At 41.3% G+C, this 27,872-nt stretch overlaps 1 protein-coding gene across 4 annotated transcripts in view; it reads left to right on the top strand.

Moving 5' to 3' along the window:
- The window catches only part of LOC118262946 (protein purity of essence), a 105,192-nt gene that overhangs the window by 10,387 nt on the left and 66,933 nt on the right, over positions 1-27,872 (top strand). For all 4 annotated transcript variants that reach the window (XM_050697556.1, XM_050697554.1, XM_050697555.1 and 1 more), the window contains exons 9-43: positions 7,087-7,229; positions 7,534-7,735; positions 8,518-8,677; positions 9,188-9,357; positions 9,657-9,822; positions 10,040-10,218; positions 10,575-10,731; positions 11,567-11,670; positions 11,949-12,092; positions 12,498-12,710; positions 13,187-13,374; positions 13,728-13,908; positions 14,057-14,162; positions 14,554-14,707; positions 14,876-15,110; positions 15,254-15,472; positions 16,787-16,957; positions 17,474-17,619; positions 18,019-18,155; positions 18,495-18,717; positions 19,667-19,719; positions 19,859-20,012; positions 20,541-20,705; positions 21,067-21,215; positions 21,491-21,597; positions 22,027-22,241; positions 22,460-22,623; positions 23,105-23,317; positions 23,658-23,822; positions 24,130-24,324; positions 24,604-24,788; positions 25,036-25,197; positions 26,668-26,800; positions 27,105-27,304; positions 27,620-27,853. In XM_050697556.1, coding sequence (XP_050553513.1) covers positions 7,087-7,229; positions 7,534-7,735; positions 8,518-8,677; positions 9,188-9,357; positions 9,657-9,822; positions 10,040-10,218; positions 10,575-10,731; positions 11,567-11,670; positions 11,949-12,092; positions 12,498-12,710; positions 13,187-13,374; positions 13,728-13,908; positions 14,057-14,162; positions 14,554-14,707; positions 14,876-15,110; positions 15,254-15,472; positions 16,787-16,957; positions 17,474-17,619; positions 18,019-18,155; positions 18,495-18,717; positions 19,667-19,719; positions 19,859-20,012; positions 20,541-20,705; positions 21,067-21,215; positions 21,491-21,597; positions 22,027-22,241; positions 22,460-22,623; positions 23,105-23,317; positions 23,658-23,822; positions 24,130-24,324; positions 24,604-24,788; positions 25,036-25,197; positions 26,668-26,800; positions 27,105-27,304; positions 27,620-27,853 — 5,892 coding nt within the window. The remainder of the gene's footprint in view (positions 1-7,086; positions 7,230-7,533; positions 7,736-8,517; positions 8,678-9,187; positions 9,358-9,656; positions 9,823-10,039; positions 10,219-10,574; positions 10,732-11,566; positions 11,671-11,948; positions 12,093-12,497; positions 12,711-13,186; positions 13,375-13,727; positions 13,909-14,056; positions 14,163-14,553; positions 14,708-14,875; positions 15,111-15,253; positions 15,473-16,786; positions 16,958-17,473; positions 17,620-18,018; positions 18,156-18,494; positions 18,718-19,666; positions 19,720-19,858; positions 20,013-20,540; positions 20,706-21,066; positions 21,216-21,490; positions 21,598-22,026; positions 22,242-22,459; positions 22,624-23,104; positions 23,318-23,657; positions 23,823-24,129; positions 24,325-24,603; positions 24,789-25,035; positions 25,198-26,667; positions 26,801-27,104; positions 27,305-27,619; positions 27,854-27,872) is intronic.

Here is a 27,872-nt window from a genome sequence, read left to right as displayed (position 1 = left end):
TGACGTACAGAAGCTACACTATTTGAAGACAAGTGTGAGTGGAGAAGCTGAAGCCTTATTGTCCCATATTCAAGTGACATCGAGCAATTACGAAACGGCATGGAATGTTTTAACCAGAAGGTATGGTAACAGGCGGATCATTTTAAACTGTATCATGAAAAGACTATTTTGCCAAAAGAAAATGACTTCGCAATCAGCCGCCCAGTTAAAGGGATTGTTGGATACAACTATCGAATGCTTAAATAACTTAGAAAACTTAAAAATAACCGCTGACTCTTGGGATCACGTTATAATATTTCTGCTCGTTCAGAAGTTTGACCCAGAGACACATAAGGGCTGGGAAGAGTATGCATATAAAGAAGACAGCGAAGCATTACCTACTTGGAGTGAATTAAGAAACTTCATGGAGTCCAAGTTCCGCACCTTGGAGTTAGTTACAGGCATTCCAGCTAATAATAATACAAAGGAAAGGCAAGTCAAAGAACGTTCCTATCATGTTGCCAACCCCAGCACAGAGAAGATATGCATCATGTGTAAAGAAAATCACACGTTGTCTCACTGCAAGAAATTTGTTGAAATGAAATTAAGCGAGAGAACCGATTATGTCAAGAACAAACATTTATGTTTTAACTGTCTAGCACCAGGACACTCAGTGAAGAGATGTAAATTACCAGTGTCCTGTCAAAAATGTCGCCGACGTCATCATTCTTTACTACATGAGACTAAGAATACAGAACCAACGGCTACACCGAGCACCTCACAACCGTTGGCTTCACAGCATGTAGTAGAAGAGAAGGAAGCAGTTCAAGTGAACACAGTGATCGCGTCACACCACACAAATAAACATGGGACAGCACTATTAGCGACTGCTGTAGTAGAAGCAACAAATGCAGAAGGTCAAGTTATTTCTCTACGCGCGCTGATTGACCAGGGTTCTCAAGCTACATTTATAAGCGAGAAAGCAACTCAATTATTGAAACTGAAGCGACAGCCAGTCAAAGGAAGTGTTTTAGGAGTGGGTTCTTTGAGAACAGAGCTAAAACACGTGGTACAGCTTAATATAAGATCACAATGGGACTATAAGTACAATTTACCGATTCAAGCCTACGTGATGTCTAAACAACTGACCACTAAGATACCCACCAAAACAATTGTCAAGCAACCATGGCCTCACATCGACGGGCTTAACTTGGCTGATCCGAGTTACTTAACACCTGGTTCTGTAGATCTGCTATTAGGAGTCAAGGTATACGCACAGATAATACAGCCAGATTTAATAAAGGGTCCACCAAGCACTCCAACTGCACAAAAAACAAACCTGGGTTGGATTATTTTCGGAGATATCGTTGAAAAACCACAAAACGATACTTACCTTGTGATGCATCATCAAATCGACGCCGACGAAATATTAAAATCAATATGGGAAATAGACATTGATAAAAACAGACATTTGACAAAGGAAGATAAGATTTGTGAGGACATCTACGAGAAAACAACAACAAGAAATTCGGAAGGAAGGTACATAGTCAAATTACCTTTTAAAACTTACAGTCCACAACTAAATGAAACAAGCACGAGTGCAAGTTTACAGTCACCTAAAGGAAACACAAAGGAGATAGCCAAACAAAGATTCTTGCAACTGGAGCGGAAGTTTAGGAAATCATCTGACCTGAAAAAGGAATATACAAAAGTTATAAACGATTACATAGATCAAGGACACATGGAAAAGATACCTGAAGGAGAAAAAGAAAAAGATCAGTATACTTACCTCACCACGCCGTAGTTCGTACTGACAAGGAGACCTCACGAACACGCGTCGTCTTCGATGCTTCCTGTAAAGGCACAAATAATATTTCACTAAATGAAGAATTATTAGTAGGTCCGCAGCTGCAAGATGATTTAAGATACCTTCTTATGAAATGGAGAATGAAGCGTGCCTGCTTCATGGCCGATATTAAACAGATGTATCGCCAAATATTGGTGACTCGTGAAGACGCAGAATTTCAAAGAGTTATCTGGAGACCTGATGAGAGCGAAGATTTCCACGAATACCGTTTGTTAAGGGTCACATTCGGCACAGCATCTGCACCGTACTTAGCTGTTAGAACACTCCATCAAACAGCCGATGACGAAGGAAAGGATGAACCACTCGCTGTACAATCCATTAAGGGTAATTTTTACATGGATGACTGGCTCGACGGTGCTGACGACACTGAAACTGCTATTTCACTAGCCAAAACTGTCACTAACATCCTACAAAAGGGCGGATTTCAACTCACAAAATGGTCATCAAACGATATAAACTTTATAAAATCTGTTGATGAAGAAAAGAGATCAACAAACGCACATATAGACATGAATCTTGATGGAAAGGTTAAAGCATTGGGCATTGTATGGAACCTAAAAACAGACACATTTCAGTACAATTTAACTTTCCCAACACCTGAAAATGCTTGTGTAACAAAACGAAGTATTTTATCTGATATACAAAGGCTTTTTGATCCACTTGGTTGGATTGCACCGAGTACAGTAATGGCAAAAATACTGTTACAAAAACTATGGCTCGAAAAGGTGAACTGGGATCAGAACGTAAGTGAAACATTACATGAAGAATGGAATCAGATAAGATCGGATTTTGTAAATGTGAACGATGTACAAGTGGACAGATGGCTTGGTACAACTAATATAAACAAAACTCATAGACAACTACATGGATTCAGTGACGCTTCGACACGAGCTTACGCAGCAGTAGTATACATAAGAACTGAAACAAATGGCAAGGTTGAAATAAAACTCATTGCTGCTAAAACAAGGGTTGCACCACTAAAAACTATATCCTTACCAAGACTAGAATTGTGTGGGGCATTATTACTTTCCAAGCTTATGAAACATATTAGTCTAGCAATGCAAATTCCACCTTCAGATATGTATGCATGGACGGATTCATCTATAGTTATAGCATGGCTATACGGTGATCCCAACCGATGGAAAACATTTGTTGCCAACCGCGTCGTCGAAATTGTAGAAAACCTAAACTACAAGCGCTGGTATCATGTAAAATCAAGCGATAATCCCGCAGACTTGGCCTCTCGAGGAATGTTGCTGTCCGAACTAACGAAATGTGGCTTGTGGTGGAGAGGACCACGTTGGTTATCTGAAAAGGAAATAAAATTTAGTAAACAGGAAGTTATTAAAACACAATTAGAAATGAAAAAACAGAAGATTATTACTCACCTCAGCACAGAAAATCAGGATAAATCTATAACTACACAATTTGAGAAGTTTAACGACTTACCAGAATTACTTAAAGTTGTATGTTACTGCAGAAGATTTTTAAACTACAAAGATAATAAGAACATAAATAAACAAATAACGACACAAGAATTAGAAGATGCTTTGACAATTTGTATAAAAAGAGTTCAAGAACTAGAATACACTGAAGAAATTGAAAGATTAAAAATAAACAAACAAGTAAAAAGAAGAAGTCCGTTGCGATCCCTCAACCCTTATCTTGATGATAAACATATCCTCAGGGTGGGCGGTCGCCTCAGACACGCAAACTTACCTGATGAAAGAAAACATCCAATCATTCTCGGAAATAAAAACACATTGTCGCGTCTGATTATAGCCGACGCACACCTTAAGACAATTCACGGAGGAATTCAACTGATGTTATGTTATCTTCGTTCAAAATATTGGATTTTAAAGGCAAAATCAATAGCTAAGAAACATATACACAAGTGCTTGATTTGCGCAAGACTTAATGCTACCGCCAGAGTTCAAATTATGGGAGACTTACCAAATGAGAGAGTAACTCCATCCAGACCATTCTTGAATAGTGGCGTAGACTTCGCAGGGCCCTTTCAGATTTTATTATCTAAGGGTAGAGGAAATAAAACAACAAAGGCCTACGTTTCGATTTTCATTTGTATGTCTACAAAGGCAATTCATATTGAGCTTGTAAGTGATCTTACTTCAGAAGCGTTTATCGGTGCTTATAGACGGTTTGTTGCCAGGAGAGGCAAATGTAGCCACCTGTGGAGTGATCAAGGCCGTAACTTCGTCGGAGCTGACAAAGAACTCCGGGATGCCTGGAAAGAAGCAAGCTTACAGTTCACTGGAGAAATTGCAGAGACACTAGCCACAGAGGGTACTCAATGGCATTTCATCCCCGCTTACAGTCCCTCTTTCGGTGGATTATGGGAGGCTGGTGTAAAATCTATAAAATACCACCTGAAAAGAATTGTGACAACTCACCTGACTTACGAAGAGATGACGACGAAACTCTGCCAAGTGGAAGCCTGCTTGAATTCTCGTCCGCTTTGTCCCTTAAATGATTCTGATCCAGACAACATTAACCCACTTACTCCAGGACATTTTCTAGTTGGAGAGGCACCTATCGTTGTCCCATCACCGGATATGAAAGACATAAAGATGTCCAGCTTGTCTCGCTGGCAGCATACACAGAAACTGGTTCACGACTTCTGGCGGCGATGGCAAGATGAATACTTATCCAGATTGCAACAACGTCCCAAGTGGCATAAAAAAGAAGATGACTTTAAGATCGGAGATGTCGTCTTGATAAAAACCGATAACTTGCCACCTGGAAAATGGTACTTGGGACGAATCGTCGATAAACATCCCGGTCCGGATGGTCTAACGAGGGTGTATAGTGTCAAAAGTGGTAATTCTGTAACTAAAAGAACTGTAACAAAGTTATGTCCATTGCCTCTCGATGAAAACTAGTAAATTTTCAATGTTGTAGAGAAACTTAATTAACATTCTTGTTTGCTGATTTACATTGCTTAAAATTGAGATTGATTTACATTGCTTAGAAATACAGTACTTACGTACTTATTAATTTGTTAATAGATTTATGCATGCTAAATATTAAAATCACAGACCCCCCCACCTACAGATTTATATAAACTTTTAGTGACTGTGTCAATCATTTAGTTATTTATAACTTATATTATATAATTTTTCTTTCTTAACCACTCTAACGTCCAGCCGCGCACGGCATCCGAACCGCGCGCGACTCGCAAGTTCGTCGTAACAAAAAACCTATATAGCTACTGAACCGTAATGCCTAGAATAAAGAAAAGAATACCAAAAAAAAGATTGAAGAATACTGATCAATCTTAACGATTTTTTTAAATCTTTAGTTAATCTTTAAAATACAATAAAACGGGTTAAACATGAAACACAGAAAAAAAAACAGAATTATTTCTACCTTTTTAGAATATACGGCACAACTATTGCATATTTTATCAATAAAATATTTTTACAACAAACTAGACTCATTACCCCTTCTTTTGATGTATATATGATTATATTCGGTTAACTCTAAGTATTGTAATTAAATCGAAAGAAAACACTACTCGTAATTTTACACATCAAAAAACCTGAGGAACACATTGACATTATTATGGAATCTTCAATGAATTTAGTATATTTCTCTTTGAAAAATGTATTATTTTGCTTATTACGAAATGTATTTCGATATTTTATATACTATTGTAATGCAAAGTATGTAAAATATGTATAAACAAAACTAAAAGTGGCCAACACCAGACCGGCCATTTTTTTCGAAACAACAATCGTTTGAAGTTAAAATTAGACTAGATTTATCAGCTAAAACTGTGATATTTGTACATCATCGTAAAGCACAAATCTTCTAGTTTATTTTGATGTATAACACTTGCAAGATAAATTAAACAAAACTGTAGTATTTACGACATAATTGTTGGAACTCACAAAAACACTTCAAAAACGAGTCAACTAACTTTAAAAATTTATATTTTGTTTGTCAAAGCATATTACAACGCCATGTCTTATTTTTTCGTCGAACAATTTATTCAGCTGTATAGATAATCAGTCAAAACTCACCAAACTAGACCGTATTTTAAACAAGAGGGAGTTAAACAGAACTCGTCACTTTGGATACTATAGTATCCATGGACGCTAGAGTGGTTAAAAGACCTACAGGTCTTTTGGTGGGCGGTATGTTGAGACGCATAGTGTCTATAATGAACCTACTTGTTTATCCATATTTAATACATACCTTTATTTACGCTAAGACCAGTTGTTAACACTTGCAGTCGAAATCACGTCTTTTCCTTCAAAAAACCCTAACAATCAAAAGTGAACGCTATCACCATTAACAGTATTTTATTTCAAGTCAACCATCTGATGGTACTAAATAAGTTTGGCAACGTGTCAAAGGTCATGTTCGACGGAACGGCAACATCGTATTTTGTCTACGAACGAATTTAAAAATTTTTATTGTTGCCAGTGACAATAATAATAACTAACGCTAACATTTTTTTCACACACGACCACAATGTTTTATATTTTCGTTTACGATAGTTAGTTTTAAATTATTGTAATGTTTTTTAATGAAAACTATTGTTATAAAATTAGTAATGATTCTTCAAATTTACATTATCGGGTGCACGCCATCTAGCGTTTAATATTATAACCTATCCAGACATTCCGATATGTTTGATTGTCAAATTGCACTAACACTAATAAAAGAAATGATGTTTTTCTCCATATATAATGCGAATTATTTACCAAAAAGTTATATGCAGATTCTTGACCGTACAAAAGTGATAAAGTGATTAGTTTTGTGCAAAAAGTGTCTATGTACGGAGAGTATACCGTGAACGAAAAATGTATGAAAAGGCGATCGGAACATTCACCTTAAAATATACTATGAAAAACGGCCTCACAGAAAACCGACGTGAAACAACGTCTGCGTTGTGTTTCGTTGTGTGAGTGAGGTTACCGGAGGCCCAATTCCCCCCTTCCCAATCTTCCCAATTCCCAATTCCCGAACCCTTAAATTCCTAACCCCCAAAAAGCCGGCAACGCACTTGTAACGCCTCTGATGTTTCAAGTATCCATGGGCGGCGGCGATTGCTTACCATCAGGTGATACGACTGCTCGTTTACCGGTGTTTCATAAAAAAAAATCTCTTGCAAATCAGTATGAATACCAAACTACAGTGTGGAGATTTTGTTAAACCTTTATTCTTACTTCTGCAGTGTATTTCTGATGTTGACGATGAATGGTTTTGTGCAGGTGTACCAGAACCACCTGATGATAGGCAGCTGGGTGTTGCTCTGCGGGCTGCACCACGCACTGGCGGGCGCGCCCTGCCCCACTACCACTGCTGGCAAGAGCCCCGCTAAGACTCCGTCCAGACCATACAATCTCACCAAAATGTAAGTTTTTAAAATACTACGTTTGTGTGTTTTTGTCGTCCATATAATCAAATTTTCGTCCTTAGAGAAACAATCCCAGTTCCAAATTTTGATTTACTATCCAACGGTAAGCCATGCACAGATTAAATAGGGTAATAACACCTCAAAAAATTGTATATGTTATATTTATGCTAGAGTTGAATCCTCATATAGGCATTAACGCCATGTCGAAATCGATGTTACATAGCAAATTCGTCCTTATTCTTGTAAAATAATGCAATGTTTTTGCAGTTTGTTCCATGAGCTAAACAGTTTATATTCCTAGGCAACAAGGTCTGGGCGTGGTGTGGGTGGCGCTGGGCGGGCGCTGCCTGGCGTGGGTGGGCGCGCTGCTGTCGGACGCGCGGCTCGAGGCGCTCAGCTGCGGGGACGCCGTGCCCGCCGCGCCCGCGCCGCTACACGTACTGGCGCAGCACACCGCGCACCAGCGGGAGCTGCGCCTCGCCTCCGCCGCGCCGCTGCATCAGGTATGTTCATGTACCATATACTGAGCTGCGGGGACGCCGTGCCCGCCGCGCCCGCGCCGCTACACGTACTGGCGCAGCACACCGCGCACCAGCGGGAGCTGCGCCTCGCCTCCGCCGCGCCGCTGCATCAGGTATGTTCATGTACCATATACTGAGCTGCGGGGACGCCGTGCCCGCCGCGCCCGCGCCGCTACACGTACTGGCGCAGCACACCGCGCACCAGCGGGAGCTGCGCCTCGCCTCCGCCGCGCCGCTGCATCAGGTATGTTCATGTACCATATACTGAGCTGCGGGGACGCCGTGCCCGCCGCGCCCGCGCCGCTACACGTACTGGCGCAGCACACCGCGCACCAGCGGGAGCTGCGCCTCGCCTCCGCCGCGCCGCTGCATCAGGTATGTTCATGTACCATATACTGAGCTGCGGGGACGCCGTGCCCGCCGCGCCCGCGCCGCTACATCAGGTATAAAAATGCACATTATTGTCAGCAGATATCAAAGCTCCCGGCCAGTCTGATAGTAAACGATCAAAGTCATTTTAGTACATCTACAACATCCATTACGAATGTATTGTCGACCTCGCAACTAAGCATTGGCATTTAGAGCTTTTTATTACAAACATTGTTACCATATACACACTATTGCCAAACTATCGTGTTTCAAACCCTTATTATAGAGGATCTTGAGGCCCCAGTCATACCTTCGTTTTTAAAGGTGTATAATAAAATGTCCAGCAAACTACTAAAATGTAGAACACTATTAACACAAATTTTAATATCTTACAGCTTCTGGTGGCATTGGGCGTGGTTTGCTACCGCAAGGCGACCAACTTGAAGCGCGCCGTGGTACAGAAGCAGCACCAGGACGCCGACCCCGACCGCTCCGACTCCACCGTCTACTTCCAGGACATGATACTCTGCTCCGAGGACTCGGAGACTGATGATGGTATGCTCCTCTTACCTAGTTGTTATTTAATTTATAGTCAGTCTCTTATTGATAGTATCCACCAGTAGATATGAAAACTAAAGACTCATTATCAGAAGCTCTGTTCAAAATCTTTAGTCTCGTTGCTAAATAAAACAGATAATGATATTGACGTGTAATTCGCCTTTTCATTTCACTACTCTACACTACAAGGCTAAAATCAGAGAAAGGTGTGGTTTATTAAAAACTAGCAAACTCGGCGAACTCCGTTTCGCCACCAATGATTTTCCCTGTTTTCCTGCTTTTCTCTTAATTTTTTCCTGAATTTTCTATGCTATAAACCTCACGGAGCCCGAGACCTTTCCAACGAATGCAAAACCGTGCAAATCGGTTCGTGCATTCTGGAGTTATAGCGTCAGGAAGGAAAACCCGACTTATTTTTATATAATAGATATTACTTTGGTATCATTTTTATCCAATATTCATCGCGTTGAAAATCAATTCTATAGCCTTGTAATTTTTCCCAAATAGACAGTGAACCGCTGTTCGGTTTGTGGTTCGAATCGACGCTGGTGGCGCCGGACGCGACTGACAACAGTGGACTGGTGCGTGCGTCGGGTAATACTGACAGCAACGACAATACTGACACGCCGCAGCGACCGCACCAGGCCATCGTGCCGGACAAGGCCGAGCCTTATTCTGTAAGTACTAACATACATACGTCAATTAACTATTATGTTTATCAGCTTACTCACGTAACCGTTTGATGAGAAACTCGACTAGTTTTAAGCCACGCTAGAGGCTCTTACAGGGGCTTTAATTTCCCGAAAGGATACACAAGTCACACATTTACAAAGTTACTCCTGCATTTCAAGATTAGATTAGATTAGTTTTAAACAAGTAATTACTGTGATTTGATTGTAATTTTTCTGATTCTTAGTTATATTGAATTGATTAGCTATTGAGAATCACAATATAAAATGCGTATTTTTACTTCCAGTACATAACTCTAGCGACGGAGGTGTTCACACTACTGACTGAGGAAATCATCAGCGAGGGTTCAGATCGCTTGGGCCAGCACTCTCTACAGTTGCACGATGCTCACCAAGCGCTGCTCGCTGCGTTAGCCAAAGATTTGGACAGAGAGACCGCTCGTACTGATACTGGTAAGATTTAGATCTACTTGGTATATTAAAATATTAAGATAATAGAAAGAGACTTGATGTTCTGTCATTAAAATTCTGTACTAGCTTTATTTTTTTTAAATGTCTTAAGTTTTTATACACTGGCTGACTTATGAAATGTATATTTTTAAATGTATCTGCAATAAAGAAGAATATCTTAGTACGGGGTAACATTTTTAAACTTACGTAAAATTAACAGGTACGATTTCGTCATGCTTCGGAGCCCGTCTGGGTGCGTTGTACGGCGGGTTCAGCTCAGCCCTGGTGCGTTACTTGCACAACCTCAGCGGCGCGCCGGCCTTCGCCTCGCTGCAGCCCGCCCTGCACCAACAACTTATATCTGCCGGCTCGGAGCGAACCAACATGACTCCGTTGCAGGTTTGTAGCCTTGTAATGGGACCTACCGGACCAGATAACGCTAGTTGTCACACGATTGGTCGTAAAATTTTTGACAGCTACTCTGATTGGACAAAAGTCTTCTTCTTACATTTACGCCATCTTGTCAGCAACTCATAGGTTGACGTATGGTTATTATCTCTCCTGTTGGTAACTGATAGTACAGGTAATGATGTAGTTTTAATTTCCTAATGCATTTGCGACGACTCGAACATCGAGTCTATCGCTATGTGGAATAGAATGAGATTTGATTTATTCCTTTTTAAATCCATTACTTCAGTCAAAACAGTTACCCAATCATAAAAACGTAAGATAGTCATTAGAAACATTGTATACAGGTCGGTCCGCGCGTAGTGAAGCTGCTAGGCGGCATGGTACTGAGCAAGCAGGCCGCGGAGCGAGAGAACAGCATCCTCGCCATGTGGCACAAGATTGTCAACACGCTGCAAGAGTGCGCCCTGCAAGCCCAGCCGTCGCAGGACCATGATTATGAAGGTAAGTCACTAGCTAGGTTTAACCCGTCGCGTGTTTGACCTTGACAAATGTACTGTCGACACTCGATGGGATTATTATCACTGTAAAGGCTCCTTCCTACACACACTGCCGGAGGTCTAGTCGCCACTGGCAAATCACATAAAGAATTCTAACGTCCAGCAACTAAAGCAAACTCGTACCCTTAGTATGAGTTTGCTTTACGTTTAACGAGATCAAAGCGAGAGCGCGTTCGGTACTCTGATAGGCCGGCGCGAAACTCGCGAAAGACCCAACCAATCGGAGTGCCAGACGCGCTGTCGTTTTGTTTTCGTTTATGGGAATTTGTCCCGCAACGCGTTACATAACAGCCCGTTGTTCAGCCGCTGCACCGACCGTGCAGTAAATTTTTCATTATGATATTTGAAACTATCCATACCTCATCCTATCACAAAAAAAATAAAAAAACTTTTCTTTCATATCATATTATGCATGTAATAACTACTAATACTAGAAGTTTATTTTAATATTTGATTTTAGTTTACCATCCTTATCATTTAGTCTGCACATAATTTCAATATTTATTAAATTTAAGTGTTATTTATACGTATGTAGTATTTTATATTATGTATATTGTGTACATTAACATGTATGCTTTGTTTTTAAATATGGCTAACCGGTTTTCTACAGGCTTTGCTAATATAGGTATGCTAAACATTTTCATTATTATTGTATTGTAATATAAATATAATATTTATTTATCTATGTAAATTTGTATATTGACCGTAGTTTCATCACAGAACTTAGAACTTTATTGTAATATACATAAGGTTTATATGTTAAAATATATTTGTTTCAGACTTAAATGTCGAGCACGCTCAGCTGTTGGTGTATCTCTTCCATTCGTTGACGCTCATGCAGAAGAAGTCTGTGCTGCTTATGACTTCAAACGCCATCATTAAGGTAATTGCTAACACTTTGAACATACCTACATTTTGTGATCCAAAAATTGTTGTTTCGGGTCTGGGTGTCATGTACAAGTGAACTTGTATGTTTCTTAACGCACCCACAACACAGGAGATAATCATAGTGTCCAATGTTTAAAAAAAATTACACCATAAAAGTTAATTTACCAACTATGGTGGCTTGCCCTAAACAGTTTAATCTAAACCAGTTTGGAATGTTTTACAATAAGGTTTGAATGTTTTACAATAAGATTTGAATTCATATTACCTTCATAGGTGGTAGAAACACTAGCGATCAGTGACAGGAAGCGGGCAATGAACTTGGCTCCGCACCAGCTCATGTTAACGACCAGGCTGATGCTGCTCCTCGAGTACCTCATGAGGCATCTATACGACGCACCGCAGACTCTGCTGCAGCAGGTTAGTAATATACATAGATATTTGAAGGAATGTGTAAACTGATAGTACTTTTTGTACTTCATTATTGTAATGCTAGCCCTGTCTTGAATAAATAGTGACAGTGAATTATTAATCCATTGGGTACAATTATGAGTTTGCTTTACGTTTAAAGTAATTGAAACGAGAGTGCGTTCGGTGCTCTGATTGGTTGGTTTATTCGAGACATATAATTGTACAGTTCATGGCTTTAAAAAATAAATAAAATAGCTACATAATAAAAAAAGCTGCGTATCATACTGTAAATGTATTGTTTTCTAATTTATGAGAAGCACTTTCAAGACTTATTCATTTCCAAGAACTTATGTGTAAGGTATGTGTTAGGTAAAGCCTAACCATTTCCCTAAATCCCCTTCCTAAATGTTCTAGATTGAATGGAACCTGGTAATAGCGCCCGGCTTGGCCCAGCCGACGACGGAAGCGAATGCCAACGGCAACAAGACGTCCACGAACGGCCAGCCGAAGTCCCGCATCTACTGCGAGGTGCCGTGCATCGAGCAGGCCTACAGGCGACTGTCTCAGGACGAAACGTCCATGAGACCAAAGTTCTACGCTTTGACTAACGCTGAGATCAATAACCAGGTGAGATTTCTTTATAGGATTTGCATCATCGGCATATTTTTTTGAACTAATGTTGAACGAAAAAAGTTTGGTATTGTGATACTTTGATTTGAGAGATAAAGCGTCACAGTTACTAAAATGATTTCAGCGACATAAATAATTATGCAGCGACATAAATGACTGCTTCGTTGGACGAGTGGTCGTAAATGCGACTGCCGGTTTTTCGAAAGTAATAGCACGGATTCTGGCATTATGCCCAGTATATGGCAATAGGATCATCCCCTATTACATGGGACTTATAACACAAATAGTAAAAAGTGGATGTACATTGTATAGCGGTATTACATGCCGTAATGTGTACTTCTGCCTACCCCTTCGGGAACAAAAAGCGGGACGTTGCATCAAATAACTATGTAGTAATAACAATTAACTATTAGTTTTACAGAACTTGTGGGAGATATCTAAGACCCAGTCTAAATATTTGTACTTTGCCACAGGAGAATCCGAAGTTCGACGGTCTGGCGTGCAACTTCGTGCTGGGCACGCCGCACAAGCTGAAGTACCCGCTGCTGCTGGACGCGCTGCTGGCGCTGCTCAACTCGGCCTGCGTCGCAGACAACGCGCACTACCACGCCTCGCCCGCCGCGCTCGCCGCCGCTCATTACTGCTTCCAAACTGCTTGGAGGTAACTTGTACAACTGTATACAGTTTCATAATATACTTACTTTGATACCAAGCTACCGTTTCATGTTAGATATCCCACCTACTCGCACGAAGCGGTTCGCTTCAAGCTTCCTTGTGCGAACTGCTAGGGAGTGGCATTCTTTGCTGGAGTCTATGTTTCCTGATGAGTATAACCTGGGTATCTTCAAAGCCCGAATGAATAGATTGCTTATAGGAGACATGCTCCATCGCAGGTCGCATCATCACCTACGATCAGGCGAGATAGCGGCCAAACGTCGACCCATCAAATATATAAAAAAAGTTAAACTTATGCTGCCTCGATATGACATAGCTCACTGATATGATTCCGCACAGGTTGGTAATAAGCATGCCCCCGGCGACTCCGCACATGGACAAGCTGCAGGCAGGCACGGCGGCCGAGCTGCCGTCTCCGTTACCTCTGCATGCCGTCGTATGGGCGCCACGAGCTGACAACAAGAAAGTATTCAATCCCTGGCTCAAGGACGCCCTTGTTAAGCAAGGAATGTACACGCAGGTAATAATAAAACTTGATACGACAAAACAAGTATTACACTAACTTCTGAAGAAATTGAATGTGCTTTCGGTCCGTAATGTAATGATTGTAAAAAAAACAATTTAAAAAAAGTAACACTTTATAAAAATGTTGTGTTCTTTTTGCGTAGTACGCGGAGAACCTTCTCGCTGGCGTAAGCGCGTCGTGCGACAACATCAAATACACGGCGTGGTTAGCTTCCGAAACGATCAAGCATCTGAAACAAAACGTCACTGGTAAGAACCTCTTTTTATAATACTCCAGTTCATAATGTAATTTTCTAAATAATAAGTGTAAAGGTATGCGTCCACAGACCTGCATCGTTCGCATCGGACGGATCAGACCACTTTCACTCGAATTTTTGGCATCGGCATTCCACATGACGTCATTGGTACGCATCGCATGTAGGCATTGCTGATGAGCGGTCCGTACGGTGCAGATCAGTGGACGCTGTTGTATGAGTTTCTATACAAGACAAACTAAAATTCGTTGCGTGCGATGCGTCCGATGCGTACGATGCGGGCCTGTGGACGCTTACCTTACATTGTCTCTGTCCCTACGTACGAATATGTAACTAATTAGGATGATTTATGAACCTTGTAATATTATTAATATTTTGTTTTACAGCAAATGGCTTACCGTCTCTCCTGGACGTGATATCTTGTGACGCGGCTCTGGTGAGGTTCAAAGTGTGCCTCGCTGATTCCGCCACGCCATCGGAAGCTCACCAGTTCATGCCTGATCTACTGGATTTGCTGGAGACAGTACTGGATTGTTGTCGGTAAGTTTTAGTACTTGTTTCCTAGGGTCGTTCTTGATCAACACTTTTAGAAATGGTTATTCATTCAATAAGTTCCCATCGTTTTTCGTACTTTTGAAAGTATAACAACAAGCTTTTATTCTGCTATGTCGTATTACAACGTGACGTGAACCATAATATAATTTTCAGGCTCAGCGCTGGCCTCGAGCTCGAAGGTCTAATGGAGAGTTCGAGCAATGCCTCCGAAATAGCAGTAAGCAAGGCTCGGCTACAAGTATGCGGTACGTCTGGCCCGGTCGGCAATGCGGCCGGTAGTACCCCGCCGCCCGCCCTCGGCGCCTGGCTGAGGGCTCATCTACCGCCTAATGCTGCAACTGCCTTAGATAGGTTGACTACCCCGCCGCCTTTGGCTTGCATCAACTTGGTAAGATTTACTTAAAATATTACTATTACTGCTACTAAATATCATAATTTGTACTTTGCGCAACTGTATTTAAATGTTGCGCTAATCTTAATCATATGCGCAATGGTTGCGCAAAACACCATAAAATTATTTTTCTTTGGCAGGCATTCTACGCATCTCACATAATACCATCAGAGAGTGCAGTGTTGACCTTAGTGTCATCACACTGCGAACTGATCACTGCCAATACAAAATACTCCATCGGGTCATCCCTGATGATGCTCGCTTATTCGGCTGCGAAACTTCTTGAAGTCGGCGCTAGCAAGCTCGCTGACAACCCTGAGCTTATGAAGAAGACCCTTGACTTGGTTATACCGGCTTTGGTGAGTGGAATAAAGATTTGATTGACACTAAACACCAATATTAATCTCTGGATCTTGATCTTTGACAAAACTTTTAATGACCGTACATTTTTAAGTATAATTGTGTTAAGGTGTGTCCAAACATAGCGCGGCATTCAAGCGCGGCTGCCACGCGCGGCTTGCCGCGCTATGTTTGGACGACTGTCGTGCGTGGCAGCCCCGAGCTACCTGCCGCGCACGACGTTCGCCGCGAACGGTGTTAGTGTCGCCGCACACGGGCCACACGCGACAGCCACAAGCGTCGCGACAAGAGGCAAGAAACGGCCACAAAAGTAGCTGAAGCGCGCGACATCCACTTGTGGCCGATGGTCGACACTTGCGGTCGGGATTGTATCCCTGATATAAATATTTCTATATCCATATTTATCTACCTATATATGAACCACAGACTACGTGCGTGCGTTATCGTTGGCTCCAACTGGTTTACTGAGGCAAGGGAGAGGGGACGCGGGATCGCGCGTACCGCGCATAGTGGCGTGTGGCGGCTTTTTGTGTCAACGTTTAGTCGCCGGTGCGGGCCACATGAAACAAACTGTGACGATTTGTGATTTGTGTGTGGTAGTTAATTTCGTAATAGATCCCTTCCAGATTTTTTGTCCTTTGTTGAAAGAGTGGTCGCATCCAACACTGCCTTTCTTTTATTCCTTCTTCTACTTAATTTTCGAATAATAAGCATAGCGACATTACACGCTGCGGGTCTGTGGACGACGAGCAATGGTAGCTCGCCGCCCTACCAGAACCAGACCCGCGCGTACGTCGTGTCGCGTTTCGCGCGCGCTTCAAAGAGCCTTCAGACCACCACAGATGGGGCCCAGTAGGGCTGATGCCTGATCCAGAGCTGCGGACAACGTAAAAGGTTACCGGGGCTCCAGCTCAAAGCAGGATACGGAACGGGGTGGTTTTTAGTCAGTAAGAGTCTGACACTCCCTCCCGAGTCACCCAAGGCGGGAGAAGTCATTGGATGATTTTCCCCACTCAAAAAAAAAAAAAAAAAAAAAATGCGACATTACACGCGGTCGCTTTCATTGTAGTTTGAATACGAAATAAAGAGCGCAGCGTGTCTCGAACATGCCGCGCAGTACTGCCGCGCAGAAGGTTTAAACTAGTCGCGCGGCAAATTTGTGTCCCGCGAATGCCGCGCTCTTTGCCGCGCCGTGTTTGGACACACCTTTATTTCTATAATTTTCTTTATTATATTCTACTAGTATCTACCAGTGGCTTTGCTCGCGTTTCCGTGGGATAAAAAGTATCATATTCATTTTCTGTTTTCTACAGACGGACGGTCGTCTAGAGTTCATGTCGGAGCCACTAGCTGCCACGCTGAACACCCTGGTACCACAAGTGCAGAAGGCGGAACAACTGATTCATGAGCACATCATCAAGACTACGTACAACGTTCTCGTCGAACATCTGCAACCATCCACTGAGAAGACTTTGAGACATATGGTGAGTAGTATGTTGTATAAATTTCGATTCTCGGGTCGGTCAAAGAATTACTGGACTTTTTTCGGCATTTAGAAAATTTCCTAATGGTAGGACGGTGTCTGACTTTGTACCCAGTATATGTCATAGGCTCACCCCCTATTACATGGGACTTATAATACAAATGGTGAAAACTGGGTGTACATTATATAGCGGCATTACATGCCGTAATGTGCACTTCTGTCTACCCCTTTGGGGATGAAAGGCGTGACGTTAATCTTTTACGTAGTATAAAATGAGATCATATAAAATGTGAAGAACCTTAATGCGTATTATCACATACCGGGCTCAAATAGTATAAACGCTCATCGCTTGGAAATCAATAGAAAAGTCTACGTGTGTATTAGATTGACGTAGTAATACGGCAAAATACGACATCTTATTCGCCAAGTGTTTAGTCCACAAGATCAATTAAGCTTGTATTGATATGCTTATAGTAAAGAATGAGGTATTTAGTTGTCTTGTAAATGTCTTGTGCAGGTAAAATACTGGGAGAAGATTCTGGACCGCCCCGCAGGTAGACTGGCGTACGAGAAAGTGTTCGCCGATAACTCGGGCTATTCTCTCGGCAAGATACTCTTGTCAGCGCCGAATGCAAGGAATCCTTACGCTGAGAGGGTTATCAAGTAAGTTAAGCAGCAATATCATTTATTTCTATCTTGTCATATGTTACTTAGGATTAGAGCAATATCATCACAATAGACTGCACGGTTGGTGCGGTGGCTGGGCAACTGGCTGCCGCGCAACGGGTAGCGGGTTTGATTCCCGCACGGAGCAACTCTTTGTGTGATCCACAAATTGTTGTTTCGGGTCTGGGTGTCATGTGTATGTGAACTTGTATGTTTGTAAACGCACCCACGACACAGGAGAAAATCCTAGTGTGGGGCAACGTTTTTTAAAAAATGAAAATTACATACACCATTTTGTTTTACATCAAAATTAATCCATTTCTTCTTTTGAAACTATACAGTGACAACAAATGGTATATATAGAACAATGTAATAAAATGCCTTACTTTCTTCCAGGCTCTTTATAAAAATATTCTCTGGTTGCGAGAATGATCTGAACAGCAATCTATGCGTGTCAGTATGCAAGTTTATTGGTGTCGCGGATCAACAGAAACTGTCGACGCTATTGGCTCATATATGTTTGGGCGGTTCTGGTAAGATAATTTTTTTGATAATGTACTGTTTGTGTGGTAGATTGGCGTTTCTTTAATAGAGATGATGACTGGGTCAAAATTATTATTACAACTTTTCAATACAATTAAATATTAAAAAAATATCACACTCTCATTCATAAATTTGATATACTACTTGATTTTCGATTTTTTCTAGCTAAATTTCTAAAAAATAATTCTGTTATTTGACGTCAAAAACTTATGACGTCATAATAGATTATTTTAATACAAAGTTCATAGGAAATATCGTTTTTAACGTTTCGAAAAAAAGTATTGAATTTGACTAGTACGAAACATGCCTATATTCTATGTTATTTCTAGCTTCATCAACGGGTGGCAATGCAGGCACTGCTAATGGTACCCCAACAGAGACAGAGCTGCCGACCCCTACGTCATCAGCTCCGGACGCGGGAGGCAACCCTGCATCGCTCGCGTTGCGCAACGCTTTGCGCAGCGTGTTCCGCAGTGAGAGCAGTGACGCTACCACGCGTAACGATTCCAATGCGCAAAGAAATGATTCTGATTTACCCGTGTTTGATACTCCGTGAGTATTTACTTTACACATGAATAAAGAATATATGCAGTTATACCTTATGCGCCATAACAAGGTGCGGCTGACAGATGCCAGTATGACGTTGACGTCTCTCTTTAGGGATGGACATTAGAAAAATATTTTTTTATCGCTATCGATACTCGCAGCATACATTTAATTCTCTTTAATTTTTTTATTAAATGTGTGTGTTATTTAGTTGTGCAGTCTAACTACGTGTATATACTTGTCAAAATAAATATTTTATGACCGAGCCCTGAGGTGTTTCAGGGTTTCAGTTTTACAGAACCGTGAAGAATATAAGTATATATTAGTTTGTATATGTTACTAAAGCAACCACGATCTTTCAGATTAAGTACCACCACGCATTATCAAAGGCGCCGGAAATGTCTACTACATATTTGTGCTCAGATAAAGTCACTGTGGTTCGGGCAGAGGAGCCGCGTCTACAGTAGATTTACCCACATAATTAAAGGTTTTTTAAGAGTGATAATTGAACGACGTTTTTTATTCTAAAAAAAACATCGACTGCCTATCCATCGTAGCAGTACATCCCATCACTAAACACGACTATGGCTTTACGTTATACGCATAACTCTTTACTTTATTTTTCATTTCATTAGATTTTATTTAAAGACTAGAACATTCCGGTTGGTTTTAATTTAATTAACTACACTTCTGAATGATTTAACATAATAGGAATGTGATACAGTTAAAATAGTAAGGGATAATTTTTAAATCGCAGCAACTTTCAAGAGTGATACGAAACGTTACTGAATCTGTCAGCCGCACCTTGTTACGGCGCATAGGGTATAGCTGCAAATGAACCATTACACTGAACATTTTTCAGTGAACTTTTTTATGGTTTTACAAAGGTACTTTCTATTGACAATAACGAACTATTTGTGACAGTACAGGTTTTATATGTAATATTTCCTTACAGTTCACCAGCACCCAGAGCGCAGTCTGACACCGCACAGCAATCCGCTAATTCAGGTAATATTAGCTAGTAATTATTCTAGTCATATGATGCGCAAAGATTAAACTTTTTCTAACCATTTGCGCAATAAAGTGTGTCATTCAAAATAGTACTCTTGAGTTTTAATACCTAATTTAGAATTTTTTGTTGGTGTAGAGAGTTGCAGTTGGTCTGACGGCAGTAAGGAGAGTGGAGGCGCGGTGACTACGGCCCCGGTGGTGGCAGAGCCTGCGCCCGCGCCGCTCACGGACGCGGCCAATGACAACGCGGCTTTACTGTCCGCGCTATGCAAGCACGTTGTACTACACTGGTAAGTTCTTCAAATGGGTTTCTATATTTGTTTTTTATTATACTCGTGTTCTAGGTTTTCTTTCATTTAATTTTGATCCTTAGTATAAGAAAAAAATGTTGACATGTACTCCAGACTAGACGTAACCTTCAGTGGTGAAGGAATCAATCATTACTCGGCCGTTGAAGATATCACTAGACCTCTTAAATTTTACACAGTTTGAGATTCGGCAAAGGACATAGAATAGTTTCTACTATTACTACGTTTCTAAAATTCCATGGAAATAGGAATTGTCTGATACATACTGGTGGTAATATGGTATTCTAAATGAATCCTGTTTCTATATGGTTCTCTCACATTATCCTCTATTTCATTGTCTGGACTTTAAAAGAGACTATGACCTCTGAGTTTGTTTCGGCATTTCTTCTCAGAGTAGTCGGATAGGAAATGCCGGCCTCATCTAGCTATTTAAAATATTGACATGTAAAAGTGTTATTTTATAACCTATTTACAGAAATAAATATCATTTATTTATCATTTATATGGTAGCGGCGAGGAGGTGAGCGAGCGCATGCTGAGCACGTTGGTGTGTGTGTGCGGGGAGTCGGCGTGCTCCCCGCTGCTGCTGCGGGAGATGTGCCGCCTGGCCGACGCGCACGCCGGCCAGGACCATCGCCAGCTCTTCCCCGCCGCCGTCGGATGGCTGGCCAACTGGTATGTACTCTTATATTATTACTATTTCTACATAATCTTGTTTATATCTGTATCGAGTTACTTTGATTGGAAGCTGTAAGTTTTCTACCATTATCTGCCTATCAAACGCCTTATCACAAATCTTCATAAAATAGTTAATTGATACAAGAAATGTAATGTTTACCAATGCCGATGGAACAAAGCAAGAACTTATCATGTTTCTAATTAGATGTTGCTTATTATTTTTTGTATGGTGCCAAATCATATTAATTTAAGCTGTTTGTTATTACGATACTAAACTTTAGAATACTTAAATGTCTTAAGACATAACATATATTCATCACAAAAACTGCTGCATTAATTTGTCTTTATTTTCCCTTAGCGTGGACAACCTAGGCAGTCAAGAAGTGCTAGATAAACTGGAGGAGGGCCAGGTGGACGGGACCCTGGCGCCCCAGATCGAGTCCGCGTGTGTACTGCTGTCCTACCTCGCGGACGCGCTGCATGCCATCAACACTACGCAGCCTCACAGTGAGTGTAATTACTTCTATTTACCCCTACATATTTTCAGGAGATCTTAAAACAATGAAATTTTCGTCCCTTTTTTAATCATTGTTAGTTTTTTAGTTAGTTTTAGTTTATGTTAAGGGGTACAAATTTATTTCTTTTTAGTTTTAATGTTTTAATCAACTTTATATATTACTTAATTATTAGATTCTGTGAAGAAGAAGTCGTAACAGGTAAGAAGTCGATTTGTTACTGACAGTTTTAAGGAATATGTTTGCTGATTGTATGTGTTGTTCCAGCATGGCGTTCGGTTAGCCCGACTTGGGAGTCGCCGTCGGACCTTGGTTTCGACTTGGACTACACGGATGAACAACAAGATGACGATGACACAAGTGCTGATGATTCCGTTAGTATTGAAACTCTTTTATTAAAGCTACCTTAGAATGACTGGACTATTGTATTAGCCAGTTTTTTTATTCCAAGAACATCAAACAAGTTGAATTTTAAAATCACTTTGTTTTGGACGTTTTGTGTGTCGACTTAGTGTGGTGTTGACGTTGTACTTTTTAATTTTACATTATATAAGTTTGTGGCGATAGATATATTAAAGATGTTCCCTAAGGCTCCATTCACACGCACTGTTATTGGCTACCCGTTACCGGCCAATGCACCATAGAACTCGTGGTGATACATGTTAAAGTTAACGTACATAACTTGTACACTTTGCCGATGGAAACTCGGCCTTTGTAAGGAAACCGGAGCGTATAAAAAGAGGCCTTATTGACTCACATTTTCATTGGCTTTGAGACCGACTTAACACTTCCATTAATTGCAGGACGAAGACGCTATGCTGCAATACAAGCTGTGTACGTTCACGGTGACGCAGCGCGAGTTCATGAACCAGCACTGGTACCACTGCCACACGTGCAAGATGGTGGACGGCGTCGGCGTCTGCACCGTCTGCGCCCGCGTCTGCCATCGGGGACACGATGTGTCTTACGCCAAGTTTGGCAACTTCTTCTGCGACTGCGGAGCTAAACCTGACTCTAGGTAAGTCCTGTGGTAACTTTGTATTATTAGATTTTTAGAATCTAAAATATTTTGTGAATCTGTATCTAAGAAATTGGGATGGTTATAAGGCTACATATTCATTAGAAAACAGTTTATATGGTGTCAGCGTAATCGTTATTTAAATCTCTTGCCATTCGCCTACCTATCTATTAAATATTGCTAATTGGTCATAATATTGATTCGTCTACTCTGTCCAGTTGTCAAGCTCTAGTGAAACGATCGGTGACATTGGGCGGAGCTCGTGGCACTGGCACGGAAGAGAGTGCGCCGGCGCCCTCGCTGCGGCGTCGTCCGTCTAGTCCTGCACCGCCTGCCATACTGGCGCCGCCAAGACGCCCCGTACTGGCTTCTAATATCCAAGGTACGATCAATGAATAGGCATATCTAGCTATTTATGAAACATTAAAAAAATATTATTTTTATTAACATTTTATTGGAATTAATGATTTGGTTATGCAATTGGGTATTATCCTCGGTCAAAAATAAATGATTACAACTTTTCAATACAATAAAATATTAAAAAATAATCACACTCTCATTCAGAAATTTGATTAACTATTTAATTTTCGATTTTTTCTAGCAAAATTTCTAGAAATAAGTCTGCTATTTGACGTCAAAAACTTATGACGTCATAACGCACTATTTCATACAAAGTTCATAGAAAATATCGTTTTTGACGTTTCGAAAAAAGTATTGAATTTGACTAGTAGGAAACTAGCCTATTGTGTCCCATAGGCTAAATCATCTAATATTATTACTTTGTTTTTTTTTGTGAATCTTCAAATCTCAAACTCAAACGAATAAAAGTCGTCCCATTGTATAATAAGCAAGTCGTTGTGCAGGGTGTCGCCAGTTCCTGGTGTCGTACGGCGGCTGGGCGGCGTGCATGGAGCGCGTGCGGCGGCTGCTGGAGTCGCTGGCGGGCGCCGTGCGCGCCGCGTGCGAGCGGGCCGCGCCCACCGGCGCGCACGGCCGGGCGCAGCGCGCGCTGGCGCAGCTGCATCTCGGGGAGAAGAAGTTCACGCACACCGACAACCTCATGCTGCCTACTCTCGGTCAGTGCTGCGGAACATTATTTTTTCATTTCTAATTATTTCGTCCATCGTCATTGTCAGCTGATAAATAACTTTGTAGTTCAATACTGACTTCATTGTTATCATTAACAAAAAAAAGTCTAGTCTTAATAGGTAACAAGTAGTCCAAAAATAAAATGTATATTTTATCAGGAGCCTCTTTAAAGGAGGACAAAAGTAGCTATTCTCAAGTCAACAATTGTTAGCATTTTAATTTCACTTTCCCTTTGATAACTGACGTTTGTGGAATATTTGTCTTCAACTATTTTCCAATTTAAATGTGACATGATTAACATTATCATCATAATTGATTCCCGTCCAGGTTCCCAAGAAGGCGCATTCGAGAACGTCCGCATGTCGTACACGGGCGAGACCGGACAGACGATCCGTCAGCTGATGTCGGCGCACAAGCTGCGTCGCGTCGCCATGTGTTGCCTCGCCTCGCCGCAGGGCAGGCGGCAGCACCTCGCCGTGTCGCATGAGAAAGGTAAAGATAACTGATAATTTAAAATAATTTCAGTGAAAAAAACCTCTAAAGAACCTAAGACGAAACTATAAGTATCAAATCTAGAATAAATCTAGGTACAGTTCCGCTTATCTCTTTGGAAATTGTTAAGCCATTTAAAACTGAACCAAAGTACTGAATACTGCCACCTCGATTCGACCATGATTATGCTAATCTTAGTATGTAGTTCCGTGTCAGTGATACTCAATTTTGTTATAGCCAATATAATTTTTTATATTATGTTAGTATACTCTATGCTCACCATTCACAATTTTAATTTTTGTCGCAGGAAAAATCACAGTCTTGCAACTATCAGCGCTCCTAAAGCAGACGGACTCGTCCAAACACAAGTTGACGCTGACGCATCTGTCGTCTGCCCCCATTCCCTTCATGGTGCTCAGTCTCAGCGGGAACCCGTGGAACGAAGACCTGCTCGCTGTCTGCGGGCTGAAGGAGTGCCATGTGCTTACTTTCAATAGTGGCGGTAAGTTATTAATGTTGTACTTTAAAGCGTTGTTATTAAGGTTCAAAATCTCTAGTGAGGAAAGAAATAGATGGTGGTATGTCGTGTCAATTTTCTCATAATAATTTGCAACTGTAATAAATTATTTGTATTGAGTGAACGACGCGTTAAAAAAAGTGAAGTACATTTTGAAAATGTTTTTTGAGATAAAACACGTCGACGTCTTTTTATTCATTGAGATTTACAAGCTATTCAACGAAAGAGAACTCTATTACTATATTGTGTAAATCTTTTGACTAGGTGCGGTAGCCGACCACCTAGTCCTGAACACCGGCTTGGAAGGCAACAACTACGTCATCAAAGCAATATGGCTGCCCGGCTCCCAGACACAGCTCGCTCTCGTGACGTCAGACTTCGTGAAGATCTACGACCTGAGCAAGGACCTCAACAACCCTATGCACCACTTCCTCGTACCCAGTGGAAAGGTAACAGTTGGAATATAAAAATAGTATGCTGCTTTAGTTATTGAAATACTATCATTACATTATGTGCTTAAAGTTGTGAATTAGATATTGTTTTTCGTACTCATTATGTAACTGAAACTTCTTTTATAGAATGAATATTGAGTTAATGGATTGTGTTGCATATTAGTTTTTATATTTATACTTTTAAAACGCTAAATTACGAAAACTTATAAATTCCATGGTGAGTATAACGTGTGTTTCCGTGTAGGTGCGCGACGTGACGTTCGTGAACCAGGACGGCGTGATGCACATGCTGTGCATGAGCTCGGCGGGCCACATCTACTGGCAGCCCATGAGCGAGGAGTCGCGCGCCACGCTCGGCACCTTCTACGTCACCAACACGCTAGAGGTGCTCCATCCGGAGATACAGGTAAGTCTCTCTGTGCACTTGAACTTGTGATGTGACCTTATGACCCAGGTTGGTATTATGCACACGCTCTGCATGAGCCCTAGCGGACACATCTACTGGAAGCCGATCAGCAAGAAGCTGGAGGACTCGCAGTCGCCGTACTACGTCACCAACATCATGCAGGTTGAGCATCCGGAGATACAGGCAAGTCCGGTAACAGGTTGTTCACTCGTCGCCCTCAAGGATGGGCAACATCATCGAAATTGTAATAGTTTCGACTGATGAGTGCTTGCTCCTTGATGCGAGTACGGCGATTTTGTTGTTCTTTTCTGTTCGTTTTGTTTTTGTTTAGGCACATAAAACACTAGGCAGCCAGCTAAGCAGCTTATGAGACGAGATCTTCATATATTTTTACATGCTTGGATGTTTGGGAGAGCATCAAGTCGGCGGTTCCATCAATTTTCATAACATGTTTGCCCTTAATTATACAGTGAGAAGTCTGATTATTCCGGATCTGGGCGTAGAAGACAATCGTGGAATATTAACATTTAGCTTAAACTAACATTCTCCAATTTCGTCTTGAACAAAGGCCGAGATGTACACGAGACTAACCTACTTGTCAGTATATGACTTAGCTCCCTAGTGGGTTATCTGCACTGAGCCGCGTATTTGCGACTGCGCCCCTCACACGTATGTACTATGTACGGCAGTCGCAATGCCACGGCTTGGACGAGATTTCTTCCTGTGCCACAACTCCTTGTGCATGCGATATGATTTGCTGGTGTATATCTTACTTCATCCGCTTATACCTACGAATATCGGTCATTGACCTTCGCGCAGGAAGAACACAACCAGGCTCGCTGGAGAACAAAAGCAATGCATATTAATTTCTGATGTCATTGAGTAATATAACACATTGTATACTTATAGCGAATTCATTCAATAAAAAGTTATTCGACGACTGTTAACTATTTAAGGGTAATCCAAATCATATTGGAGCCTTATCTATTGAAATAAAAATCCATATTTATGATTTGTTTAACCTTTTTGTAGGTAGCTTTCGTTGCATAACTATTTATTTGTAGGAATATATTATAATAATATGTTTAACAGGGTTATAGAAAAGCTAATGTTTTACACTTGTTGTAACTTTTGCTAGCGTAATAAAAGCGTGGCGTTCAAGTTGTATTACTCAGTGACATCAGAAACTCTGACCTGTATTGTTTTCGTCTTTAGTAAGGCCTGAGATGACATTGGACCATTAACTTTTGACTCACATGATTGACCATACTAAACAGCTATTGGATGAATTAAAAATATTATACTCTAATTAAAAAGTTTACTCAAATCTGTCCAATGTCCTCACATTGTAACCCGTAGTGAATCAAAATTCTGTAGTTACAGACCAATTGGCTAAATGTTGTCATATTTTTTGTCCTATTTTAGACTCTTGGGTGTCGTACTTAAGAGTGTTTTTTCCTTGTTCCTTAGGATGTTGCTGGGTTGGTGGGAGGCGGTGGAGTCTCCATATACTACTCGCATACGCTCAAGATGCTGTTCTTCTCGTATGCGCAAGGCAAAAGCTTCCTGGCACCACTTAACACTGTCGAAGAGAGTCTCAAAGGTGAGCGTCTTTATATAAGATTCAAATTGCATTTGTTGTCTTAGGATGTGTTGATAATGTGTTGGTATTTTTTCTTGAAAACGGATTTCATTGTGTCTTTGAATTTGTTTGGTTGCATAAATGAAAAAAAATATGTATTATCGGTATTTAAAGTGAATCTTACATACATTGTTTCGATATAACTTGGAAGATTACTTCCGATTTTGATCAACTCCAGTAGAAGACTCCTTCTCAGTTCATATGTTTTTACATATTTGATGTATTTAAACGCAATTAACAAAATAAAACATGTTTGTTTCCACAGGCACCGCAATGATCACGCTATCGACAACACTAACGCAGAAGGAAGGCGGTCGCGGCGGCGGCAAGCAGGGCGTGCAGTCGCTGTGTCAGTGGGCGGAGGTGCCGGGCCACCCCGGACTGGTCACCGCCGTCATGCAGGCCTCCAACAACCCCGTCGTACTCATGCTCACGCCCACCAACATCTTCGTGCAGGAGATTAAGGTTTGTGGAATGGTTTTATACACTAATACCAGCTTTCACCAAACTCTTTTAAAGAACCCGTGAAATAGGTTACCATATCACCTATAGTTTAGGCTTAGGTGTTCCCTTACACTATGTGACTCATAGTTTGGGGGTGGTTCGTCAAAACGGCTATAAGATTAGTATTGACACTGTAACTTAACATTTTGTGTATATTTATAATGGATTGTGTTCACTGTCTTTTGTTTTTATCTTGTTAAGGAACTATAAAGAACATTCTAAAATTATAAACAAAACTTTAAGTGTAACAAAATATTTACACACCTTACCTTCCAGGTGGTGCCCGCCAAAGCAAAGATAACAGACATGGTAGCCGTCCGCCACTGGTACGGCGGCGGCGGCGAACAGAAGAGCACTCTGATCTTACTCTGTGAAGACGGCAGCTTGCGCATATACGCCGCCAGTAACGAACATACTGGCTACTGGCTCTCACCCGCCATACAACCCACACACGCGCCTAGAAGGCGACCCAGGCTGTTAACGCATCATGCTAAAGGAAAACAACAACAGGTTAGTTGCAAAAATTTAT

This window comes from Spodoptera frugiperda, chromosome 12 (genome assembly GCF_023101765.2).
Source record: "Spodoptera frugiperda isolate SF20-4 chromosome 12, AGI-APGP_CSIRO_Sfru_2.0, whole genome shotgun sequence".
Classification (NCBI taxonomy): domain Eukaryota; kingdom Metazoa; phylum Arthropoda; class Insecta; order Lepidoptera; family Noctuidae; genus Spodoptera; species Spodoptera frugiperda.
The sequence above is the reverse complement of the archived record's forward strand: the minus strand, read 5'-3'. Positions and strand labels throughout refer to the sequence as shown.